The sequence below is a fragment of the Stegostoma tigrinum genome, chromosome 2 (genome assembly GCF_030684315.1).
Source record: "Stegostoma tigrinum isolate sSteTig4 chromosome 2, sSteTig4.hap1, whole genome shotgun sequence".
In the NCBI taxonomy this organism is placed as follows: domain Eukaryota; kingdom Metazoa; phylum Chordata; class Chondrichthyes; order Orectolobiformes; family Stegostomatidae; genus Stegostoma; species Stegostoma tigrinum.
This window is the reverse complement of record NC_081355.1, coordinates 22,875,855-22,899,972: the sequence shown is the minus strand read 5'-3', so window position 1 is coordinate 22,899,972 and position 24,118 is coordinate 22,875,855. Positions and strand designations below refer to the sequence as shown.

General features: G+C 40.0%; 1 protein-coding gene across 5 annotated transcripts in view; it reads left to right on the top strand.

Annotated features, from left to right (window-relative positions):
* The first annotated feature begins 4,332 nt into the window (after positions 1–4,332).
* Positions 4,333–24,118, top strand: part of LOC125462486 (collagen alpha-6(VI) chain-like) — a 164,326-nt gene continuing 144,540 nt past the window's right edge. The window contains exons 1-5 of one of the 5 annotated variants that reach the window (XM_048552580.2): positions 4,333–4,408; positions 5,007–5,100; positions 5,233–5,373; positions 9,139–9,239; positions 21,209–21,823. In XM_048552580.2, coding sequence (XP_048408537.1) covers positions 9,164–9,239; positions 21,209–21,823 — 691 coding nt within the window. In that variant the 5' untranslated portion in view covers positions 4,333–4,408; positions 5,007–5,100; positions 5,233–5,373; positions 9,139–9,163. Of the gene's footprint in view, positions 4,409–4,996; positions 5,101–5,226; positions 5,374–9,138; positions 9,240–21,208; positions 21,824–24,118 lie in introns of all 5 variants that reach the window. The other 4 variants (XM_048552599.2, XM_048552562.2, XM_048552589.2 and 1 more) reach the window with 4 other exon arrangements.

Genomic DNA, 24,118 nt, shown 5'->3' with positions numbered 1-24,118 from the left:
CTTCAACATCCATCACCACAATTGGTTTGATAGAGCCAGTATTTACCAAACTGGTTTGAGCATAGCAGGACATGTGTACCAGACTGGGCCTGCAGCAGGTGGTGAGAGAAATAATGAGAGGAAAAACCCATTTGACCTTGCCTTCACTAATATATCTGTTGAAGATGTATCAGTCTGTGACAGCATTGGTAAAAGTGACCACCACACAGTCCTGCAATAAAGACCGATCTTTACACTGAGTGAGCCTTTGCTACCACCGTGCTAAACACAATAAACTCAGATCTAGCAGCTTAAAACTGGATATCCATAAAGTGATGTAGGTCATGAACAACAGCAAAACACCCACAATCTGTAACTTCTTGGCTCTGAGTATCTGTCACTTTCCAATTAATATCAAGCCAGGTGTCCGACTCTTGTTTAAAATGTCTGCCGGGGAACATACCAGGAGTAGCAAGAGTCATATCTAAAAATTAACTCCCTATCTGGTGAAGCTACAAAACAGGGCTACATGTAGGCTACACAGGGAAAGCAGCATGTCAGAGATAGAGCTAAGGATTTCCGACAACCAACCAGTCAGATCAAAGCTTTACAGTGTTGCCACATCCAGTTCTGAATTTCAGGGAATAATTAGACAACCACGGAAAAGGAAGCTCCAAAAACATCCCTGATCTAAATGATGGGGAGGCATAGCATGTCAATGTAAAAAACAAGGCTGAAGTATGAATAAGCACCTTGGGCCAGAAATATTGAGAGGATGATTCATTTCAGCATTATCTTGAAGTTCCCAGCATCACTAAGCAACTCTTCAGACAGTTTGATTTCTCCATGTGAAGCCGAGTAATGGCTGGAAGTACAGGACGCAAAAAATTCTATGGGTCCAGACAATATCATGGTGGTAGTACTGAAAGCTGGTGCTGCAGAACAAGCCCTTAGCCAAGCTGTTTGAGAGCACTTACATCAAAGGCATCTACTTATCACTGTAGAAAATTACCCAGGTATGCCCAGTCGTCATATAAAAAGGATATTTCAATCATTGCCCCATCATTCGACATCAGAAAACCAATAGACGATGCCATCAATGTGTTGGCAAGCCATGGTTATCAATAAGGTGCACGCTGACACTCAGTTTGGATTGCACCAAGGCCAATTTGTTCCTGATTTCATTACTGAAACAGACAAGGTGAATTTCAAAGGTGAAGTGAGCATGGCATCAAGTTACCTTAATAAACACTGAAAGAATTGAAGATGCTGTAAATCAGAAATGAAAACAGAAGTTACTGGAAAAGCTCAGTATGTTAAGCAATATCCATGAAGAGAAGTGAGAGTTAACACCTCAGGCCCGGTGATGCTTCCTGAGAACAAATGGGTCACTGGTCCCAAAAAGTTAACTCTTATTTCTCTCTACAAATGCTGCCAGATCTGCTGAGCTTTTCCAGAAACTTCTGTTTTTGTTCAAGTTAACTCAGTTGGCTGGGCAGCAGGTCTATAAATTTGAGTGATGTGAACAGTGCAAGGTCAATTCCCATGATAACTGAGATTACTGTGAAGGTCCTGCCTTCTCAACAGCACCCGTCACTTGAGGCATGGTGATCTTCACGCTGAATTTGCCTCTAGTAATCTCTCTTTAGTGAGAGAGTGGGAACAAGGCAATTTTATCTTTAAGTATGCAAAGTTCTTCAGACACTGATGCAGTCTGTGCCTGCATGCAGCCACATAATAAAACTCAGGTGTGGGCTGATAGCTGGTATGTAACATTTGTGTAATTCAAGTACAGGAAATGGTTATGTTCAGCAGGACAGACTGTAATGACCTTCCCTCAAAGTTCATTGGCATTACTGTTGTTGAATCTCATACAAACAATAAACTGGGGTTTACCAATGACCAGAAGATTAACTCAACCAACCAGATAAATACAGTGCTTACAAAGAAAACTCACCACAATCTTCTCAGCTTTAAGGAAGGATGGGCAATAAATGCTTGCCTTGCCAGAAAAGGTCATGTCCCAAGAATGAATGAAAAAAGGCACAATGTGATACACCGTGGCCCCTGGAATGTGTTATTAAGCTGAATATTCAAAGTGAATTTCTCTGAAGAGTTACTTATTTTAAACTGTTGTCTATTGTTTCACAAATTATTATAAATTCCTCTTGCAAATTATCATTTCAAGGTCTTCTTTTGCAATGGGTCTTGTTAGAAGTAACATTTTACGCTTTGCAAAAGCCTCCAACGTAAGTTCATTAATTGCAATTATTTTATAAATCTGTTTTTGGAAATTGGGTGTTGCTGACAAGGTTCTATATATTGTCCATTCCCACATTTCCTAAAAAGATGGTGATGAGCCACATTAAATCACTGCAGTGTTCTTTGTGGTGATGGAAAATTTCCAATAAGTTTAGATAGTGAACTTGAGGGTTTTCAAAATACATGTTTGACAGTCAGAGAAGCTTAGATTTTGAAGGATCTTATGAAGTATGGTGTTCCTATGATATTGTCTTTCTTTCTATGGGAGGCCGAATATCTGGGTGCTGTTGATGAGAAAACTCGCTATGTTGCAAGGTGCATTCCAGAGATAATAAGTACTGCGGCCACTGATGGTGCAGAGAGTGCACATGTAGTTTCGTGGCAACGACCAATTAAATTGATGCTATCGAGCATCCTGACTGGTGGTCTAGCTGCTGCCAACTTTGGAATGGGAAGCATTTGACTTCGCTGGTTGGAACCTTGGAGCTAATCGAACAACATTGAGAGACTTTTGCTGTGCAGCACTCTGAATTTGTCTTGTACTTCTAGTGAGGTCATGAAGCTAGTGTGTCAGTTCAGCTTCAAGCCAGGTGTGACTCTCGTGGATAGTTAAAGCATGAAACCTGGTAACTGTGAAGCTCAGAAGATAACAGACTTTTCCTTATTTGAGGTGACCATTGGCATTTATGCCTCACAAATGTAACTGCCCTCAGGCCAATCAAGGCTTGGATACTGTGAATGTCATGCTATAATCTAAACTAAAGATCAAGAAAACAATAGCTGTGGGAGCATTCAAACTGAGCTATAGCACATAAAAACCATATTAAATAGACCCAGGTAAACTATTCATCCTTTAAGCCTGCTTCAATATTTTGTACGATAATGTTGATCTTCTACCTCAACTCTGCCTTCCTGCATTGTCCCCCAATTCCTCGATATGGCTAGAATGTTAATGTTTCACTGGCAGCATTTCTCTCTCATTTTTCTTAACTCTGAGGAATGCAGCATGAGCACAAACCACATCACCTCAGATTTAACAAGTGGAAGGATAAGTGTTATTACATGGCACTATTGGTAATGACTGTACCACTTTGTTTATGAATGCAAGGAGGTTATTCAGAAAACTACTGGGTTTAGAAATTTCTCCTACTTTTTATAGCTAGAATATACTTCTGTAAATTGTCAAGTTTTTCCTACCTATTTTAAAAGTGTTTGAGTTGGGAGATAAATAATTCTGTGGTTAATTCTGTCTGCGGTACATCTGAATTATGAAACCACAATATCCCTAACATGTTTTGGTCTTAAGAGTTCAATATCCTTTTAACTTTGTGCTCATTGTTTTCTTGTGGGTGAACAACAGGACTGTAACATTCTGCAGACTCTCAGATTGCTTTACAGAGATATCAATGAATCATCTGCATAATTCCTTTCTCTCATCTGTCTGCAATAGGCAGCTTTAATTAACAGTTACACTTGTCTAGCTGACTCAACTATTTGTTATAATTCACCCTGTGAATTCTTCCTCACTGTCGGATTGCATTTACCTTTTAAGTTTGGGATCATCATGACAATCTCATAAATTGACTTTAAATTTGTGAATCAACAGAACTAAGTGATCTTATTACTGGGTGTAGTCTCAGAACCTGTGACCAAGCTGCCATGATACTTTGCAATACACCAGTTACATTCACCCTCCAAGCAAGTTCTAATCCAGATTCTACGTTTTGCCCGTGGCTTTGATCTTATTTTGTGCACCTTTCTTAAACACATTGAGCAAGTCTTACATGTACAACGTGGCTAATCTACTGTCTGATTTCTACCTTCTCAAAGCGGTTGGTCAGGATAACTTACCCAAATAAATCCTTCCTCACGCTCTGAAAAGGAACAAACTGCAAATTCCTCATCAACCCAAAACCACCACTCAGCTGGAAATGTGACACATTACCACTTCACTCAGAGTTCGGGCAAGAACCTCCTGCGCTTGGACAACAGTGGGCGGATTTATTTACTGTTGATCAAAAAAAAGCCCTGTTTAATTATTCTTTCCGATTGCTTCCGTTTGGGGAGGTATGGAGGAGGAGCTTAGGAGCAGTTTATTAACGTGAAACTTTGGAGTTTTTCGAACGTGCTGTTTGCAGGAGGCAGCTCGATATTATCTCGTTTATTTGTAAGTAGCAATTGCTTCTGCAATATTTGTGTGTGGATTTTATACAGAATAAAGCTAGACAATGACTGAATGTATACAGCCGTTATAAAACTCCTGTACTCTGCCTCTGCGTTTAGCCGATTTACCTTCAATTTTGTATTGAGCTAATTCTGAGACTTTGAATTGGGAATTTTAATTTCATTTGCATTAATGTTAAGATGCAATACATAATATAGATTAGTCTTAGAAAGCCCGCTCTGCAAAATACCTCGGATTTCGATTTTGTCGACTGTTGAAGGTACCTTTTCACTAAAGATTTTCTCATGCAGCTGTAAGAAATTGGTGTCTGCCTCTTGCAAAGCCATTGTTTGAGGTGGATCTCCGCCTTACTCAGCATTTTAATTTCTAAAACAATGCAGCAGTCTCCAAACCAGATGCAAGATAGTGCATGATCTCGTTTGCTCACTGAAAAGCATGGGTTAGATTTGCTACACCCCGGGAGGTCGCTGGCTTTAAGAGTGGCAGAGTGCGCCGTTCTAGAGATCTGCCATCTCTCTCTATTCCTTCATGCATGAAACTGCAATGAAATTATCTTTTATTTCCCGTGAGTGCACTGTAGCACTGACTAGGTTCTGCTCCGCGGCGCTCGACCCGCTGCGAAGAGGCAAAAGCCGAGTTGCCTTCCCGGGGTGAAAAGGTGGATAAGTGGAAAGGTTAGTATAAAACGATTGGGATTTGTGTGGGTTGCAACTCCGCTGCAACTCGGAAAGCAGCCGTAATGTAAACATAAATAAAAACCGAACGTAATGTAAACGTGATCAACTCTCGTTTGAATTGAGATACAGGATTCCGTCTCCACTGAGGTGAGAAATCTTTTGGTGAACACATTGAGCGCGATTACTGACGGGGTTCAGACTTTGCTGTGGAAAGCGCTAATTAACATTCGGACGATCTTTTCGAATGCCGATCAGATTAATTTAGAAAAGGTGAGGACTCTACACAAAAACGCGCATTTATCCAAAGATGTGCCTCAAAGTGGGCTATGTTAACTCTATCCCGCTGGACTTTTTAAGTGAACTGAGAGTCAACGGCGATTTAAGAATAACAGTGGAATTAAGTCGGTGTTGAATTTTTTTTATACAGCGCAGAGAGAGGCTCTTCGGCCCATTGCGACTGTGCTAATCATCAAGCATCTGTTCTAATCTCATGTGCAAGGCCTTGTATGCTAAAACGTGTCAAGTGCTCAGCTAAATTGTTCTTTAATATCTCAAGTTTCCCACCTCTACCCCCGTTTCAGGCAATGAGTTCCAGATGGCCACCACAGTCTGGATGCTTTTCCTCCTCTAGAAGCCTGTAATTCACTGGCTCCTCCCTTTAAATCTATGCCCCTTGGTTATTGAAACCATTTACTAAATATCTCTTTTGTCTACCCTATCTATGCCCCTCAGTGGATAGTTAAGATCAAATGTCTGATTATGTACACTGCAAATGGCAAGAGTTTAATGTTTTGCATTACAGTGCAATAAGTATAGACTGATGCACTTGAGCTCAGTTGGCTTGTGGTGTGATGTAAGTAACATGGGTTTAATTCCCATTGCTGGCTGAGGGTGCCAGGAGGAACATTCCTCCCCACCCTCTCCCCTTGCTCGAGATATGATGAACCCTCAGGTTAAATTACAATCAGAATCTTTGTCGAGTGAGAGAGCAGTCTTATGGTCAGGTAAGACTATGGTGATTCCTGTACAGTTATTCATGGAACCTTGCTAGCAACATTCTATTAGTACCATTAATATTCTGTAAGCAGCTGAAAGTCCAGTTAATAGGTTTTTTTTGTAGTATGGGTTTGGAGAGTGAATCTTCTCCCTGTTTTCTTTTCCTTCAGTTGTGTTACGTGATCTTTGTTATCTGAAAGTTTGAGAATCATTTGGGTTTTGTATCTCACTTAAACTTGCTCATTACATTTTGACTGTACTTCCGAGCTACCTGCTGTCTATCAATGTGCTACCTAAATGCATTTTTAAAAAATATCAACCTGTTCTATTCAACCTGGTCAGAGATGTTATTGCATTACATTGGAACAGGTGTTACTTGAATGCAGGTCCAGGGGAGGGACATTCCCACTGCACCAAAGGAAGGCATTTTTCTTATGCTTCAGTCCAGATTATGACACCAAATCCTGGCAAACTGACCTTTTGAATAAGAAAATGCTAAATATGCACCAACCTTATTTTGTTACAGCCTTTTGTAAAATGAAGCAGCAGACCGATTCAAAAATTAGATTGCTATGCCCATAAAAATAATCCCAGTTCATATTTTGAAGCTATTGTAGGAATATATATGAGACACTTACTTAAAATATAGCCTGATCAGGCTAATTGAGCACTTTAGGACGTCACATTTGAGTACCAAGACAGAATTTAACTTCTTTCTAAATTCCTTCAACTTTCACTTTGAAAAATACATCTCTGGGTCCAAACTTATCACAATATTTTGGTAGTTTTCATTTGTTCAGCTCCACCCCTCAATGTCCTTGTCCCCAGTAAAAGCCATGTGCCACGCATTGTCAAATCTGGCTGAACCCTATCAAACCAAAACTGCTCAGTACTCCAGCCCTAAATTTGTGTGTTGTGTTTCCCTTCCAGCTGCCCTCATAGTATCTTTGAGCTCATTCTGTCCATGAGACCCACTTCCTGCTTTCTTGACTCTATTCTAAACTGGTGATCACCCAATTACCCTTCAAAGTTGTTATCATAAATAGCTTCCTCTTCTAAGATTCTACCCAGCCCTTTCAATTTTATTACCAACAGTCACTTCTCTAAAATCTGAGCCCCTCCTAGTAAAGTAGCAAGCCAATACCTAACCTCTCCTTCATCTCCGAAGTCCTTGAGTGTGGTATAATCTCCCAAATCTGTACCCATTAGGAGTGGCACGGTGGCTCATTGGTTAGCACTGCAGCTACACAATGCCAGAGACCTGGGTTCCAGCCTTGGGCAACTGTCTGTGTGGAGTTTGCACATTCTTCCCGTGTCTGCGTGTGTTTCCTCCGGGTGCTCTGGTTTCCTCCCACAGTCCAAAGATGTGCAGGCTAGGTGGATTGGCCATGCTAAATTGCCCGTAGTGTTCAGGGGTGTCTGGGTTATAGGAAGATAGGTTTGGGTGGGAAGCTTCAAGGGGTGGTGTAGACTGGTTGGGCCAAAGGGCCTGTTTCCACACTGTAGGGAATCTACTCTAACGTAGTCTTATCTTTTGTACAACTCCATGATTTAATTTTTCGTTTCTGGCCCAGCAAACAATAACAAAAGATCTCTGATCCAGTTGAAACTCTACAGCTCACAGTCAGGAGTTCCCTTCCGCAACTATTCAGCCTCTATGCCTCTGTTTCCACACTTAGAACATAGAACATAGAACACTACAGCACAGTACAGGCCCCTCGGCCCTCAATGTTGTGCCGACCTGTCATACCGATCTGAAGCCCATATAACCTACACTATTCCATGTATGTCCATATGCTTATCCAATGACAACTTAAATGTACCTAAAGTTGGCGGATCTACTACCGTTGCAGGCAAAGCGTTCCATTCCCTTACTACTCTGAGTAAAGAAACTACCTCTGACATCTGTCCTATATCTTTCACCCCTCGATTTAAAGCTATGCCCCCTCGTGCTCGCCGTCACCATTCTAGGAAAAAGGCTCTCCCTATCCACCCTATCTAACCCTCTGATTATTTTATATATGTTTCAGTTAAGTCACCTCTCAACCTTCTCTCTAACGAAAACAGCCTCAAGCCCCTCAGCCTTTACTCGTAAGACCTTCCCTCCATACCAGGCAACATCCTAGAAAATCTCCTCTGCACCCTTTGCAAAGCTTCCACATCCTTCTTATAATGCGGTGACCAGAACTGTACGCAGTACTCCAAGTGCGGCCGCACCAGGGTTTTGTACAGCTGTAGCATAACCTTTTGGTTCTGGAACTCGATCCCTCTATTAATAAAAGCTAAAACACTGTATGCCTTCTTAACAGCCCTGTCAACCTGGTTGTCAACTTTCAAGGATCTGTGTACATGGACACCGAGATCTCTCTGCTCATCTACACTACTGAGAATCTTACCATTAGCCCAGTACTTTGCCTTCCGGTTACTCCCACCAAAGTGCATCACCTCACACTTGTCGGCATTAAACTCCATTTGCCACCTCTCAGCCCAGCTCTGCAGCTTATCTATGTCTCTCTGCAACCTACAGCATCCTTCGCCACTGTCCACAACTCCACCGACCTTAGTGTCATCTGCAAATTTACTAACCCATCCTTCTACGCCCTCATCCAGGTGATTTATGAAAATGACAAACAGCAGTGGACCCAACACCGACCCTTGTGGTACACCACTAGTAACAGGTCTCCAAGATGAACATTTCCCATCAACTACCACCCTCTGTCTTCTTTCAGCAAGCCAATTTCCGATCCAAACTGCTATATCTCCCACAATTCCATTCCTCTGCATTTTGTACAATACTTAAGTCCATCATAAAATTCACTTTGTGATCATAATTTCTTCTTCCTTGGCTTAGTTATGATTTTTATTTGGTTATGATCTTTTGTGATATTTTGGAATTTTTTTCTACATTAAAGCCACAATGTCATTGTAAGTTGCTGGTGTGGCGAGAAACTTGCCATCTCGTTAAGCTCAAATAGGTAATTTACCTCGCTTTTAAGCTTGAAAAGATGGTAAAAATATTTGTGAAACTTTTTTTTTCAGGAAAATACCTTGAAGTTTTCTCAACATGGGGTGGTTAGAAGTAACTGCCATATCATTTCTTCTAACTGCAAATATGTGTGTTATCAAGTCTCAACCAATGGGTATGTAGACAATTGAACATATATCTATAAACATATTTTCTTTTTGCTATTTTCCATTAAATGAACAGTACCCATTTAGTTTTGACAGATGTATTTATTTTAACGCCATGTGATGAACAATCCAAAAAGCATGCAATCATGTTTATTGAATGAGCCCTGTGACGTAGAGGTAATTTAGCATTGCAAGGTATTGCTGCAGAAACAAACATCTTCATGAAATAAAATCTTTTTGACTTTGTTTATGTAACTAAGTGAACAAGAGTCAGTGTAGAGCAGGGCATTGTTGGGTTAAAGAATCAGAGGCTCACTTAGAACTCTTGAATTAAGTGAAAACAAGAGCTATCAAGCAGCAAAGAAATAAGGACAGGAAAAGCTTACACATGGAAGACATTTACTCATTTAGTAGATTATTAAAGCACTTCCTTCACTCAATAAATGCAAGGTAATATCATTCTCATTTAGCATATTTTATCTTTAGGATTTAAGCATTTATAAACTTTGGGAATTCTCCTATATCTGTGCTTCTTCAGACTGATTTCCGGAAGACAGTGACTATCATGATTGTACTGCAGCAGAGAATCCCACATTAATCCCAAATGGAAATATTGTCCTAGAGCTTGGTGGTATTATGGTAGCCAGTTAGCTCAGTTGACTGGATGGTGAGTTTACAGTGCAGCGTAAATAGCAACCGTTTGGGTTCAGTTCCTGTATAAGTTGAGATTACCATGAAAGGCTGTCCTTCTCAACCTCTACCCTTACCCCTCAGTATGGTGACCATTGGGTTATACCACCCATCAGTTGTCGCTGTCTGTCTCTTTCTCTATGATCTTGTAAAGCTATTGGGACTTCTCCTTTATCGTGATGGTGTCTCTCAACCTGTACCAGAAAATCCAGGTTCAAACCCCACTTTGAGATAAGATGTTAATCGAAGTAAGTCATGACTTACCTAAACAGGTTGATAAAAGTAATGGCGTCTGGTAGTGCTGCGTCAGTGTCACTAATCCTGAGCCCAGGTAGCCTGAATTCCAGTCCCATCTGCCCTGGATGTGCATCATTACAGGTCTGCACAGGTTGATCTAAAAACATTGTGATGAATTTTTGTGATGTGATTTAAAAAAATTACAGTTGAGTTTGTTAACCACCTTGATATGATTGTGCACCAGTACAATGTTTGACATTGAGGATTTGATCTGACAGTTTGCATACATTTTATAAGGATGAGAGGGGATCTGATCGAGACGTTTAAGATTATTAAAGGATTGGACACTCTGGAGGCAGAAAGCATGTTTCTGCTGATGGGTGAGTCCAGAACCAGAAGACACGGTTTAAAAATAAGGGGTAGGCCATTTAGAACAGAGTTGAGGAAAAACTTCTTCACCCAGAGAGTGGTGGATTTATGGAATGCTGTGCCCCAGAAGGCAGTGGAGGCCAACTCTCTGGACCCTTTCAAGAAAGAGATGGATAGAGCTCTTAAAGATAGTGGAATCAAGGGTTATGGGGATAAGGCAGGAACAGGATACTGATTGTGGATGATCAGCCATGATCATAATGAATGATGGTGCTGGCTCGAAGGGCTGAATGGTCTACTCCAGCACCTATTGTCTATTGCCTACTTGGTATTCTTAACACACAAGTATAAAAATTAATTCAGCAGGCCAAGCAGCATCAGAGGAGCAGGAAAGCTGACGCTTCGGGTCGGGACTCTAAACGTCAGCTTTCCTGCTCCTCAGATGCTGCTTGGCCTGCTGTGTTCATCCAGCTCGACACCTTGTTATCTCAGATTCTCCAGTGTCGGCAGTTCCTACCATCTCCGTAAAAATTAATTCATCTAGGTGACTGTGTATTATCTTAATTGGCAGTGACAATTTTCTTTCTTCTGAGCTTGCTGCATTTTTAATCTTAAAAGATATTTGTGTTGCAATAAAACACAGAAAAAGAAACCTGTCTGTTACAGACTAATATAACATAGCCCTTGGGCAAAACGGAGGGTTAGGTCTATGCACAAACTCAAAGGAAATATTCCTGACCACAGTGCAAGTCAAAAACCAATCAGAGATACATAAAAGATGTAACAGTTCTGTTTCTTTCAAAAACTAAGAAAAAATAAATCTCAGAAAAACTTGCTTTGCCATTGTATTGCAATCTTACATGTGCAGCAATTTTCTTTCCAGGTTTTGTTTTTTGCGTTAAAATGTTTTCTTCTGCACTTTTGTGTGAGAGTGAAGGTCTTGTAGTTGCATAGACCCTTTCAGAAACTGAGGTTATCCAAAGTGCCTCGCTGCGCCTCAGTCAAGTCATTTTGAAATTCAGACAGTGATTACAGTTGTTGAGGGATTGCTGAGATAACTTTCAACTTAGTCATTGAGTAGTCTCCTGGCACAAATTTGAAACACAAAGCTAGCAACACAGTAATGTTAATAATTAGCCATGTTGGTTCAAATTAATCATTTTGATCTTAGCTGTCTAACAATTTGGCGAAGATATTGCAAAGCCAAATGATGAAGAAGTCACCATGTTGCCAACACAAAGTTCACTGATGCTGAAACTTTCCCAGAGCCTTCAGTCAGCATTGATGTTTTCGTTTTGGGAGTTGAGCTTTCCTGAAGTTTCTTCCAATGCAATTGCATATTATCACAATGCAATTGTTAGGGAAGATACTTTTGAATTTTTGTGAAATTGTGTGTCTCTTTTCCAAAGATATAGCATCCACAGAGAAGCACTGTCAGCATGAGCGGATTGCTTGCTCTTTTTTAAACCACACTTACAACTGTGGCACAGTGAGCACCCTTTTTCAGCTGGCTTTCTTTTCCATCATGGGGAAATATGACTTCCTTTGAGTTTTTTTCCCTCCCATAACATAATATTAGGAACTCTGTGTGTCAACCTCTACATTGTGTCTAAACTGCTGTCCAGTACTGGACGACCAGAAATGTTCTCCATTTTCGATATTGATAGGATTGAAATAAGACAAAGAACTGCGGATGCTGGAAATCTGAAACAGAAATTGGTAGAGAAACTCAGCAGGTTCTGGCAGCATCCGTGAAGAGGAGGCAGGTTTAATGTTTTGTCTGTTTCTTCAGATTTATCCTTATGACTAAACTTTTGATTAGCTGATCTAATATTTCCCTATATAGCATGCTATAAAATTTTATTTGAAAATGATTTTGTGAAAAGCATTGGAAATTATACTTCATTGAAGAGATTTCAATTGTTTAACTATGTTTCAATTTAAATGCCCAAGAGTGTTGTATTAGGTTTCAGATTTTGCTGGGTTGAGTTAGGAATCTAGCACTTGTTAGCAAGCTGCCCCTGGGCTAGAAGTATATTCCTGACTTGATTTGTGCACAAGTCAGAATGTGACACAGTACAATAAGAAATGATTATTTGTAAATACAAGCAAACATTTACATGCTAAATCTTTAAAGTTAGTATTAATACGCACTTATATAGTTTGTAAGTCAGATGCCCGTAAATCATGGAGTGCCTGTATTTTCTCCATTCATCCATTCCTATATAAGGCCATTAGCTTTTGGAGCCTGCTGTGCCATTTGGTGTTATTGTGGATGGTTTTATTATGATTACAGGACCAAATTATTTTTCTTTGTACCAAATTAGTTTGTTGATTTTTCAGACTGATCAGTTTCAACTTTTGAAAGTGTTAGAACATATGGTAAAAATTGCTAATCACAAGGAAGATTGTATCTTGAGTATTTGTAGTCTCCCTTACTGCTGTAGTTACACAATTGATTAGATTAGCAATTTGTTGTAGAGGAGGCTGTGTCGAGGGCAGAAAACATGAATTTACCAACCGGACTTGATCTTATGCCCATTTCTTGACTAGCCAGATTGAGAGGCTGACCGGGACGCTGTCAATATTGTCTTATCCGAGAAAGAAGATTGAAAGGGGGCAGGGTGAGATTTGCTCTCTAGGGAACATTGGAGTGGTTACATTGGTGAAAATCAGAAATTCTGGCAGCGGAGGTGTCGGAGATGATGATTGGAAGGTTTGAAGAATGTTGTTTGAACAAACTACATACTGATAATTTAACAAATGGTGTGCTGTAAATCTCAAACACCATACAACTCAGATAATGAGGAGCAAATCTTTTGATATTGGGCAAGGAAATAGACTGAATTTGAGTTGCTGTTGCACTTTAAGACCCGTTGGAAGTTTTGACCTGTACACAAATGCTGTAATTGTTCATGAAATTTAATCCTCTGATGGTCTGCTTTCTGCTACCTGATATCAATGAAAGTCTGTTGCGCTTGAGCTAGCTATGTACTTCTTACGCAAGCATGTACCTGAGAAATGTCAGATAGTTTAATATCTCGTGTAACCGACTGACCAACAGCTGTTGCGACCAAGTTTGAAGAGTTGAGTAAATTTGTGTCTTCTTACGCTTGGGGTTGAGACAAACTGAATTTTTACACAAATGAATTTTTTTGCCATTGACCGTGCACTTGAACAAAAATAAACCTGTTAAGAAAGTGGCGGACAGGTCTCTTTGCATAAACAAAAAGTCATTGTCAGGAAACTTTGTTTTCCTTTGATTATAGAGAGGAGAATTTAAATCTTTCTCTGCAAATGAGTTTGAGACTTAATTCATTGTTTCAACATTACCTGTAGTCAAGAAGTCTCATCCCCATTGGAATACATTTGAAGATCCACTGTGAGCTCTATATTCCAGGGGATGAATTTTAACATTCATGTAACCACGTTTGGATTGCTCTTTCGAATGAGACAGTTGAGTCCTGTGAGATAGAACTTCATTTCTAAATTCTGGCAAGCTGGGCTGCATTTCAGGCGAGGTGACTTTGGCCATTTTAAAGTTTTCCAGCTAATTTGTAACAGTTTTTCTGTAAACTGTGTTATTGGTTAATGTTTGAAACTTGTTTCTTTGCTCTCCAAGAGGGTAACATTGGCATGTTCCCAGTGGCATCTGTTGTGGGGTGTGAATTTTTCCCTTTGTTTTGGGAATAGTTTTCCCCAAACCTATTCCGTAGTTACAAGAACACCACTACCCTCCAGAGGGATGTCCAGCTGCTGCACTTGTTCCCTGTGATCCTTCCTATAGGTGGGATAAGGTGGGATGCTCCCTCCTGATGAGTCTAAGAAATGCACTGGTGTCTATTTACATTTACTGGAAAGATATCATTCTGCAAGATGTAGGAATGGAGTCTGCTAGCCACTGACTGTGATGAAAGCTGATGTGAAAATCCTGCCTCTTCCCTGTACTAATTGATTCCACGTTGATTAAAGATCTGACCTTCTGAGCCTTGAATATGATTAACAACCCAGCCTCAACAGCCCTCTGCAGTTAAAAAGAGTTACAAATTTGCTACGATTTGAGAGAAGCAATTCCTCCTCACTTCTGTTTTAAATAGTTAACCCTTTATTCTGAGATTATGCCTTTAGCGCTAGCTTCTCCCACATGGGGAAACGACCTGCTGCATCTACCCTCTCAAGTCCCAAAAGGACCTTGTGTGTTTCAATAAGGTCACCTCTCATTCTTCTAAATTCCAACGAGTACAGGCCCACCTGCCTCAACCTCTCTCCATGAGACAATCGTCCCATACCCAGGATCATCTTAGTGAACCTTCCCTGGACTGCCTCCAATGCCCGTATATATTTTCTTAGATAGGGGTGCAAAACTGTTCAGTATTCAAGCTGTAGTTTGACTTGTGCCTTTTCTTTTTAGCAAGATCTCCCTATTTTTATATTCCCTTACCTCTAAACTAAAAGCCAACATTCCATTTGCCTTCCCTGTTTTAAAAAAAACTTATTGTGATGTATGCATGAGGACTTCTAAATCCCTACCTTCTACAGTTTTTTTCCATTTAAATAATGTTGCACCCCTCTATTCCTCCTGCCAAAGGGCATATCCTCACAATTTCCCACATCATATTCCATCTGCCAAGCCTTTGCACTCATACTTGTCTGTATCCATTTGCAGACTTTGAGTCATCCTCGCTCCTTGCCCCCTAACTACTTTTGCGACACCCGCATCGTGGCAAATTCACTTTCCTTATCCGAACCATTAATGTGTTGTAAAATAATTTTCGTGCCAGCACTGATACCTGTTGCAGTTCCACACTTACAGGCTGTCATGCTGAAAAAGCCCCCACCCCCCATAAAAACTCTCTATCATATTAGCCAATCTTCTATCCATGCTAATATACCACCTGCAAAACCATGGGCTGTTACTGAGTAATCTCATGTGTGGTAGCTTATCAAACCAAAAAGACAAATATATTTCACCCACTGCTTCCCTTTTATTTGTTCTGATTGATACATGTTCCAATAATTTGATAAATATGCCTGTACATATCTGGTCATCTAAATTTGTCTAAACGTATTTTCTTGCCCTGTTTATGGGCGGTGGTCTGATTCTGGTCCTTTTAACTGCTTCAGGATCTGTGCTCTCTGACACTGCTGGTTTGACTTGTATTCCATGTTAATTCAAATGATCCTCTTCAGTCACCCCAACCCTACTGGGTCTGTAGCCCCTGTAAGGCTTCATTATTCATGCTAGGCCACTTGGCCCAGAACCTGCTCTTCCATTCCATAAAATCATGGCTGATCTGATTAGTCCACGTTCCCATCCAGTTCTGACAACTTCCACCAACTTGCTTATTGATTAATTTTGCCTTAAAAATATTCAGAGTTTTTGTTTCACATTGCATTTTTGGAAGACAGTGCCTCAGACTCACCTTGGAACCCCTGTGAAGAGAGATTTCTCCTTATCTGTTTTAAACTGCATGTTCCTGTATTTTGAAATTGTGTTCTATAGTTCTATATTCTGTCTCAGAAAGAAACTTCCTTCGCATAACCACCCTGTCAAGATTTCTCAGAATCATGTATGTTGGCATCTCTCTCTGTTCTAAACTCCAGTGAATGCAAGCCTTGCCTGCTCAATCTTTATTCATTTAAAAAAAAGAAGGAGCAGTAGTAGGCCATTCAGCCCTTCAAACTTACTGTCATTCAACAATATCGTACCTAATTTGAGTGTGACTTCATCTCTGTATTCCTGCCAACCCTGATAAGCAAGGGAGTCAGGGATAACCAAAATCTATCCACATCTGCCTTAAACATGTTTAAGGACTCAGTTTCCATCACCTTTTCAGGAAGAGAGTTCCTAAAACTCTCATAACCCTCTGAGAAGAAATAAGTTCCTTCACCTGTATGTTAAATGGGTGCTGACCCCTAACTCCTAAGCAGTGAGGCTTATTTCTTGGGTCCGATAAAAGGAAGTAACTTTTCACATCTAACCTGTGAAGACTCCTCATGGTCTCCTATATTGTAATCACATTGCGACTTACTCTTTTGAATTCCAGCAGGTATCATAAGATGTTGGTGCAGAAGTAGGCTACTCAGCCCATCAAATCTGCTCCGGCAGTCAATGAGGTTGTTTGTGGTTTGATAACACTCAACTGCAGTTCCTCTCCTTTCCCTACAACTGTCGATTCCCTTACAGATTAAAAATCTGTCTATTCACAAGCCTACGACTTGAGCTTGACTCACCCTTCCACATTAGACAACCCACTCATTCCAGTGGCCACATAAACCTTCTCTGAATAGCTTTCATTTGCACAGTATTCCAGATGTGGTTTCACCAGTGAACTGTATGCTTATAAGCATAAGTCTCAAATTTAATATTGAATTATCATTGCAATAAATGATATTCTATTTGATTTTCTAATTAGTTGCTGTTCTTGAATATTCGTCTTTTGCGATTCATGCACCAGAACACCTAGATATCTCTGCATCTCAGAGTTCTGCAATTTCTCGCCATTTGAAGATGATGCATCCTTTATATTCTTCCCACCAAAATAAACAATTTCATTTTCACTCACATCATACTTCATTTACCAGATATTTTCTCACTCATTTAACCAATCTACATTCCTCTGCAACATCCTTATATGCCCTTAACAATTTTTTTTTACCTGTGTCTGTGTCATCAGCAAATTTAGCAACTGTACCTTCCGCCACTTTTGCCAAGCTATTTATATACATTCTAAATTGTCAATATTCCAGAACTGATCCCTGTGGAACATCCTGCATTACGTCTTGCCTGTTGCTAAAGATGCATACGTGTTCACCCTGTTTCCATCCATCACAATGTAATATTCTCTTCATCACAAGCTTCCATTTCCTGAAATAATCTTTGATGTGGCACTTTTAAAAATGTCTTCTGGTAATCTTGGCACAACTCGTCCATCAGTTCCTCTTTATTCATAGCATGTGTTGATTCCTCAAAGAATTCCAATAGATCGATTAAGCATGATTTCTCTTTAACAAAGCCATGTTGATTACTTTGAATTCCTCTAAGTGCCCTGCTATAATTTAAATAAAGTGGCTTCTAATATTTTCCTGATGACAGATGTTAAATTTACTGGCCTGCAGTTTTTCCTGCTTTCTGTTTTCCCCCCTTTTTTGCTATCTTCGAATCTAACAGGCCTTCCCCAAATCAAGGGAGCCTTAGAAAATCAAAACCAATTTTAAGACCTTAGATGAAGTCCATCAGGATCGAGAAACTTGCTAGCTGCAGCTCCTATAATTTATTTAATACCATTTCATTGGTAATAATAATTTTCCTGAGTTCCTCTTTTCTACTTCTCTCTTTTCCATTTCCAAATTTGTAATTGTTTCTGGGACATTACTACTTAATAGTGAAGATCGATCTAAGATACTTGTACAATTAATCTGCCTTTTTCTTATTTTCCATTATTTATTCTCCAGATTCATCTGTTATCAAACCAACATTTTCTGTATTAACTTATTGCTTTTAAAATATCCACAGAAACTCCTACTGCCCTTTCTCAAAGCTCTAGCTAATTTTCTTGTAATTTTCACTCCTCATTAAACTTTCTGCCTTTTATGTTCTGTCCTTCTGGCTTGCGTCCATCTTTGTTCAATTACAAAAATAGAACTGGTCGGAGAAACTTGTAACCAGGTCTGGCAGCATCTGTGGAGAGAAAGCAGAGTTAATTATTTAGATCCAGTGATCCTTCTTTATGCGCCGAGCAATTATATGCTGATTCATTAATTTTGAAACTATTTTTAACTTTTAATTTAAAGTTTTTAATTTAAAGATCCTTTCACTGGAACGTTAGTGGATTTCTGTTGGTTTTCACTAATTTTTTTTAGCCTCTCTGGATTATGTATCCTTTACCTTTTTAGAGCATGGGCTTTACCCTAAGGTCAATCCACAATAGAACATCTCTCCCAGACGTTGACAAGCCTGGAGCTATGCCCATTGTTCCTAGGCCCAGAACAACATGTTCCGTGAACACTATTAAACCAGTAATAGCGCCATAAGCTCTCTTTTGCACCTTTTATCAGCACACTGGAAATTGCTTTCATGCAGAACATTTCTGATTTCCCCACTAACAATGACAATGAGCGCCCAGTGTCTCAGCCAGTGCTGATTTCCCTTCCTGTGTGGCCAGTCAATTGTCATTATTCCCTTGAACACAAACTCCTGGCAGCTGTCCTATTAACAGTCATGGTTGAGCAGACATTAATGGTCCCATTGCTGGCTTAGCAAATGGATTTTCTGCGGGATGCCTAATCTGCGGGATTTCCTTGTAAATGGCCTGTCTTTCCAGTCTGGAATTGGCAATTTCCTACCTGGCTCCCATCTGGGTCCTTTTTAAGAGTTAAGGAGAGTTCCTGTTCCTCTCACTGGCTCCACTGTCCCCTCCAGTCTGCCTCAAGGGTATTTACCTTTCACGTATCATCTCAGGCCTGTGAAAGTTTCCAGGCTTCAGACTACCAGAGTTTGTGTCTGTGTTACATTGTACTCACCGACCATGGCCACAGCCTGCCTGTTCATTTACATGAGGTCTGGTAAAGGGACGGAATGCTTTTTTTGAACTCTTTGAGGAGTATAATTTCCCAGAGTTTCGTGCAAGTGGTCTTGGTCGAAGCACCTGTAGCCAGTGGTCAAAAATGTGCAGCTTAAGCTGTCCAAGTTCAGTCCGTGTTTGGTTGGGCATTTGTAAGGGTACAAGATATCTGATCACATGCTTCTGGTTCCAGTTTTCATGCACATGAAATACCTTTCTTGCCATCTTTGTAAAAGTGAGATTCATCTAACTTGTGGCCACTTTAACTGCCTTACCAAACTTCCAGACGAAATTGAGATGGCCTCATCAAATTTATGGACTAAATGGGTAAATTTGAATAGCCCAGCAGTCCTCATCAAGCTAAAGGTAGTCCTCTCACCATGGGTACTTTCCAGTGAATTTGTCCCTGTGCAGTTCAAACACTTCTAATTCCTTTTCCTGCAGTTCCTTTTGGAACATTTGCATTCTTTCCCTTTTCTGGAATTCTCTCTCTTCCTGTGTATGACTGTATCTACGCCTTCCCTGGGAATCTCTTACCTCTTTATGTCTATTGGAAACCAAGTTAATCTGCAGGCTCTAGTTGTGCTTTCTCTAATTCTAGTTTGCGTTCCACTTTCTTCAGGTGCTAAATCTGACTAGCTTGCTTCTGGCCTGAATTCTAACTCCTGCTGGCTAGCAATATTCTTTAATTATTCAAGGGACAGAAACCTTAAACTATCTAAATTTACCCTTACTCTGGCCTAAAAATATATTAGCTGTGAACAGTCAATGTTCAGCTCTTTAGTATTCCAACACTGCCTCATGTAAGAAGCCTGTGAGCTTTAAAATTGTCTTGCGATTAACTTAGTTTCCCCTTTCAATTGCACTTACTGTCTATAGGTTTCAGTCCTATTCATAATCTCCCAAATATTTGCTACCACTAAGCCCAGATGGGCAAGTGAATTCCTCATTTGTCATTCTGGAGTTTGGTTTAATAAAGTTTAAAATTTTAAACCAATGTGTTTATTTCCTCCTCCAAGATAAAGGTTAGTAAGCTGTGTCAACATGATGAAGCATCTCTACCATCTTCCGCACACACAGCAATGCCCACTACCTCCCACACCCTTCATGGCTCAACAGGGTCGCCTTATGTGACACAACTCCACCATTCCCCCAACCTGACCTGATTGTCCCTCAGTTCATAACTTCTAAACTGTCCTGACTAATGCCTCCAGCCAGACTTTGCTATCTTCCCAACCAGTCCTGTCATCCACCTAACTATCCTCTCCCCAGCCTGATGTACCCCTTTAACCCATCTCGCCTGATCTGGGTCTTGGTGTTAATTTCTCACTCCCTCAGCATTCAAACACATTTTGACAGATACAGTGTAACCTGCTGATGTGCAAACCTCCGCCGTCACTCTGATATCGAAACAAAAAGTGCAGAAGAGCGTTCAGCGCTCCTGTCAACCTCTTGAGTATTCTGGACTGAATGTTTTTTTTTGCTATGAATTTACTGGATTGAATTGGTATGGATTTATGGATTGAATTTCCAAAATCATTTTAAGTAGAAGTCTTACAAGTATTCATTGCAGATTTCATTTTACATGTCTGGCTGTATTCAAACTAAAACTGTTAAAGCAGCACCAATCGGCATGGATATAATACGTTCCCCTTTAGAAATCTGGGACCAGATGAGAACCATTTAAAGATATTGAAGTAAGTGAGGTTGAAAATTGCAGGGTCACAGGCCACATTCTTTCAATCTTCCTGAAACTCCGGGAGGTGCTGGAGAACTGGGGAATTGCAGACATTATGCCCCCATTATCTGAGGATCAGCTCAACAATTACAGTTCAGTTAGTTTAACTTCACTGGTGAGGAACCTTCTAGGAACTGTCATTTGGTATAGAATTGGTAGTCACATGGACAAAGATGGGGATGTTTAGAAACAGTCAACATGGATTTCTTCAGGGGAACACAACAGCTTGGCAAATTAAAAGACGAGTTTCTAATTTTGGTGCCTTTCACCTGAAACACTTGGTTAAAAAAAGAAACATTCAGATTAAGCCTTTCATTTTAAAACAAACCAGAATTCTGTTTCCCTCTGCACTTACTTATTCTTTATCATTTTAAATCAGCAGCTTCTGAATCTTACTCTGATGTGGTCTTTCTGGTTGATGGATCTCGAAATGTGGGACGAGCAGGATTTCGTCACGTGCAGAACTTTATTGTGAAGGTTGTTGAACAACTGAATGTGGCAGTAAATAAATACAGAATTGGACTTGCTCAATTCAGTGGGGATGCGCGAAAAGAATTCTTACTGAACAGATTTCGGACAAAACAGGAGGTGTTGGGTTACTTACGGAGAGGTTATAACTTCAAGGGTGGAGCAGCACTGAAAACGGGACGTGCCATTGAATATGTGCACAAAGAGTTCTTCACTGAATCTGCTGGAAGCCGAAAGAATGCTAAAGTTCCTCAGTTTGTGATAATGATCACTGCTGCTTCATCACAAGATGATGTTGAAATAGCTAGCAGAGCTTTGAAAAGGGATGGTGTGAAAGTTATTTCCATTGGTATAGGGAGAGAAGATCGAGACGATCTAGGAAAAATGGCCTATATAAAAAATGACGTATTTATGATAAAAATCAACAACTTTAATGAACTCGCCCAGTCTGCCATTGGACTGTCCACTACAATCAAAACAATGACACAGAAAGAGTTTGTACATGAAGAACTGAAAGCACCAGCAGGTAATGCTCAACATCCCTTTTTTTGTCAGATCAGAATTTATCCTGGGAGGTATAGATTCTTTGATTTGATTTTGTCTAATAATGAAAGGCACTATAATTTACTGAGATAGCCCATTCTTTTAAAATGGTTCATTTTGAGTACTTCTGTAAGGAAAGTAACTCCATAGAGTAAAAATGTTTCCCTACCCTTTCCTGTATATTATCATTATATTTTATTGTAAACTCATATGATAGCCACCACAGTCCCTATTGTCATGCAAAATTACAAAGTATCAGGCAAGTCTAAACCATTTAATTGTGCTAGCCTTCTTAATCGAGACTAATATTTTAGAAGAGTATTGAGGCAATGCCACATTGTCAGAGATAATATTCAGCAAAGTTGACGTTAAATCTTGACCCTATGTGCCTGTGCCACTAGTTAAAAACTAATGGCACTACTTATAGAAAAGCAAGGAATTTTTATGTGACCCAGCCATCTGAATCTAGATAGATACTGCCTGCTAAGTATTACCTTCTTTGTAAATGTCTACTGTTCAGGAAGTTCAGAACTTTTTTCTTGATATAAAAGCAAAATATTGCAGTTGCTGGAAATCTGAAACAAACATAGAAAATACTGGAGAAACTCAGCAGGTCTGGCAACACATGTAGAGAGAAAAAGACTTAATGTTTTGAGTCCAGTACGACTTCTCTTCACTTCTATTCACATATTTGATATTCTTCAAAAAGCAGAGTTTTGAATTTAGGCTGTGGACTTTCTGATCTGAACTCTCCATTTGCTTCAAAAGATGGGAATAAGGATACAAAAGAGGCACTCCTGCCTTTTTCTGGCTGCCAGTGTCAAATTTTACTGCGTGTGCTGGACACCACCACTTGATTGGCACACATGCATTCCTCAATTAGCCAAAGGGTGTGTGGGTGACCCAAAATACAAATGAACAAATTAATTAAATAATAGTCTTTTGAGCTTGTCAGAAAGGTACAGGTAATAATGTGTGATTTCAACTTACTAGAAAAATCAGATTGGCAAAGGCAGCCTTGATGAGAAGTATGTAGAATATTTTCCAGATAGTTTCTTAGACTAGCATATTCTGGAACCTTCTAAAGAGCAATTTGTACTGGAATTGGTATTGTGCAATAAGATAGAATTAATTAAAATCCCTGTGCCAAAAAGCTCTTAGTAGTGAGCACAATGAGATTGTAAAACTCAGTCAGTTCAAGAGAAAGCAGAATATGTACAAGACTAGTATTTCAAACTTAAGGAATGGTAATTATAAGGACACGAAAGCAAAGCTAGCCAAGGTGAACTGACACATTAGTTTAAAGTAGATCCGCAGAGATGCAGTGGAAGACACCGAAATGGATATTTCTGAATGTGCAGAATAGGTATATCCTGACGAGAAAGAAGGATTCCTAGGGGAGATCCCACTGTCCATGTTTAAGTAAAACAAAAGATAATTTGTTTTAACTAAAACAGAAGCCTTAGAGAAAAAACGTATGATTTTGCAAAGGTGACCGAAAGACGAGATGACTGGATACAGTATAAAACAGAGCAAAGAATGACAAAAATCTTACTGAGGAGGGGAACATTAGAGCATGAAGGGCAACAGGTTAATAATATTAAAATGAATAGTAAACTTTTCTATGGGAATTTAGGACGAGTGGGTAAATTGCTACTCCGTGGAGGGGCTCCTGCGGCTGGTATGGGTGGAATTGGAAGTTTGTTGGGCGGTTCGGTGCATGTATACATTGCAACTAACAGCAGTGAAGAAATGATGTGTGCTGATCAGTATTGCTCTGATAGTATTGTTTTACTTTCCCACCCTTACAAAATCTGTGAGCTGAGCTGCAGCTGCACATCATTTTGGCTTCTAGGGTTTCACGATTAGAATTCAAGAGACCTAAAGCATAACTCCTGAAGAATTTTATATGTTTCAGAGGGTCCTCAGAACAACTTCCTCACCCCAGCAACTTTTCTAGTGAATTTTTGTTGGATTTCCTTTTTGCACTTATGACTTTCTTTAGGTACGAAGACCAACATGACACACAGTGCTCCAGATGTGGACTCGCTAATGCCCCACATAACTGTAGTAACACCTCTTTACTCTTGTACTCCAATTGTTTTGCAACAAAAGTAGGCATGAGAAGTGGGAGCAGGAGTTAGCATTAAGCCCCTTAAGTCTGCCCAGCATTCAGTGAGATCATGCATGATCTTCTACTTCAACAGCATTTTCCTGCGTTTTCCCATATCCCTTGATATTTTTAACATGTGGAAATCTACCAGCCTTGATCTGGAAC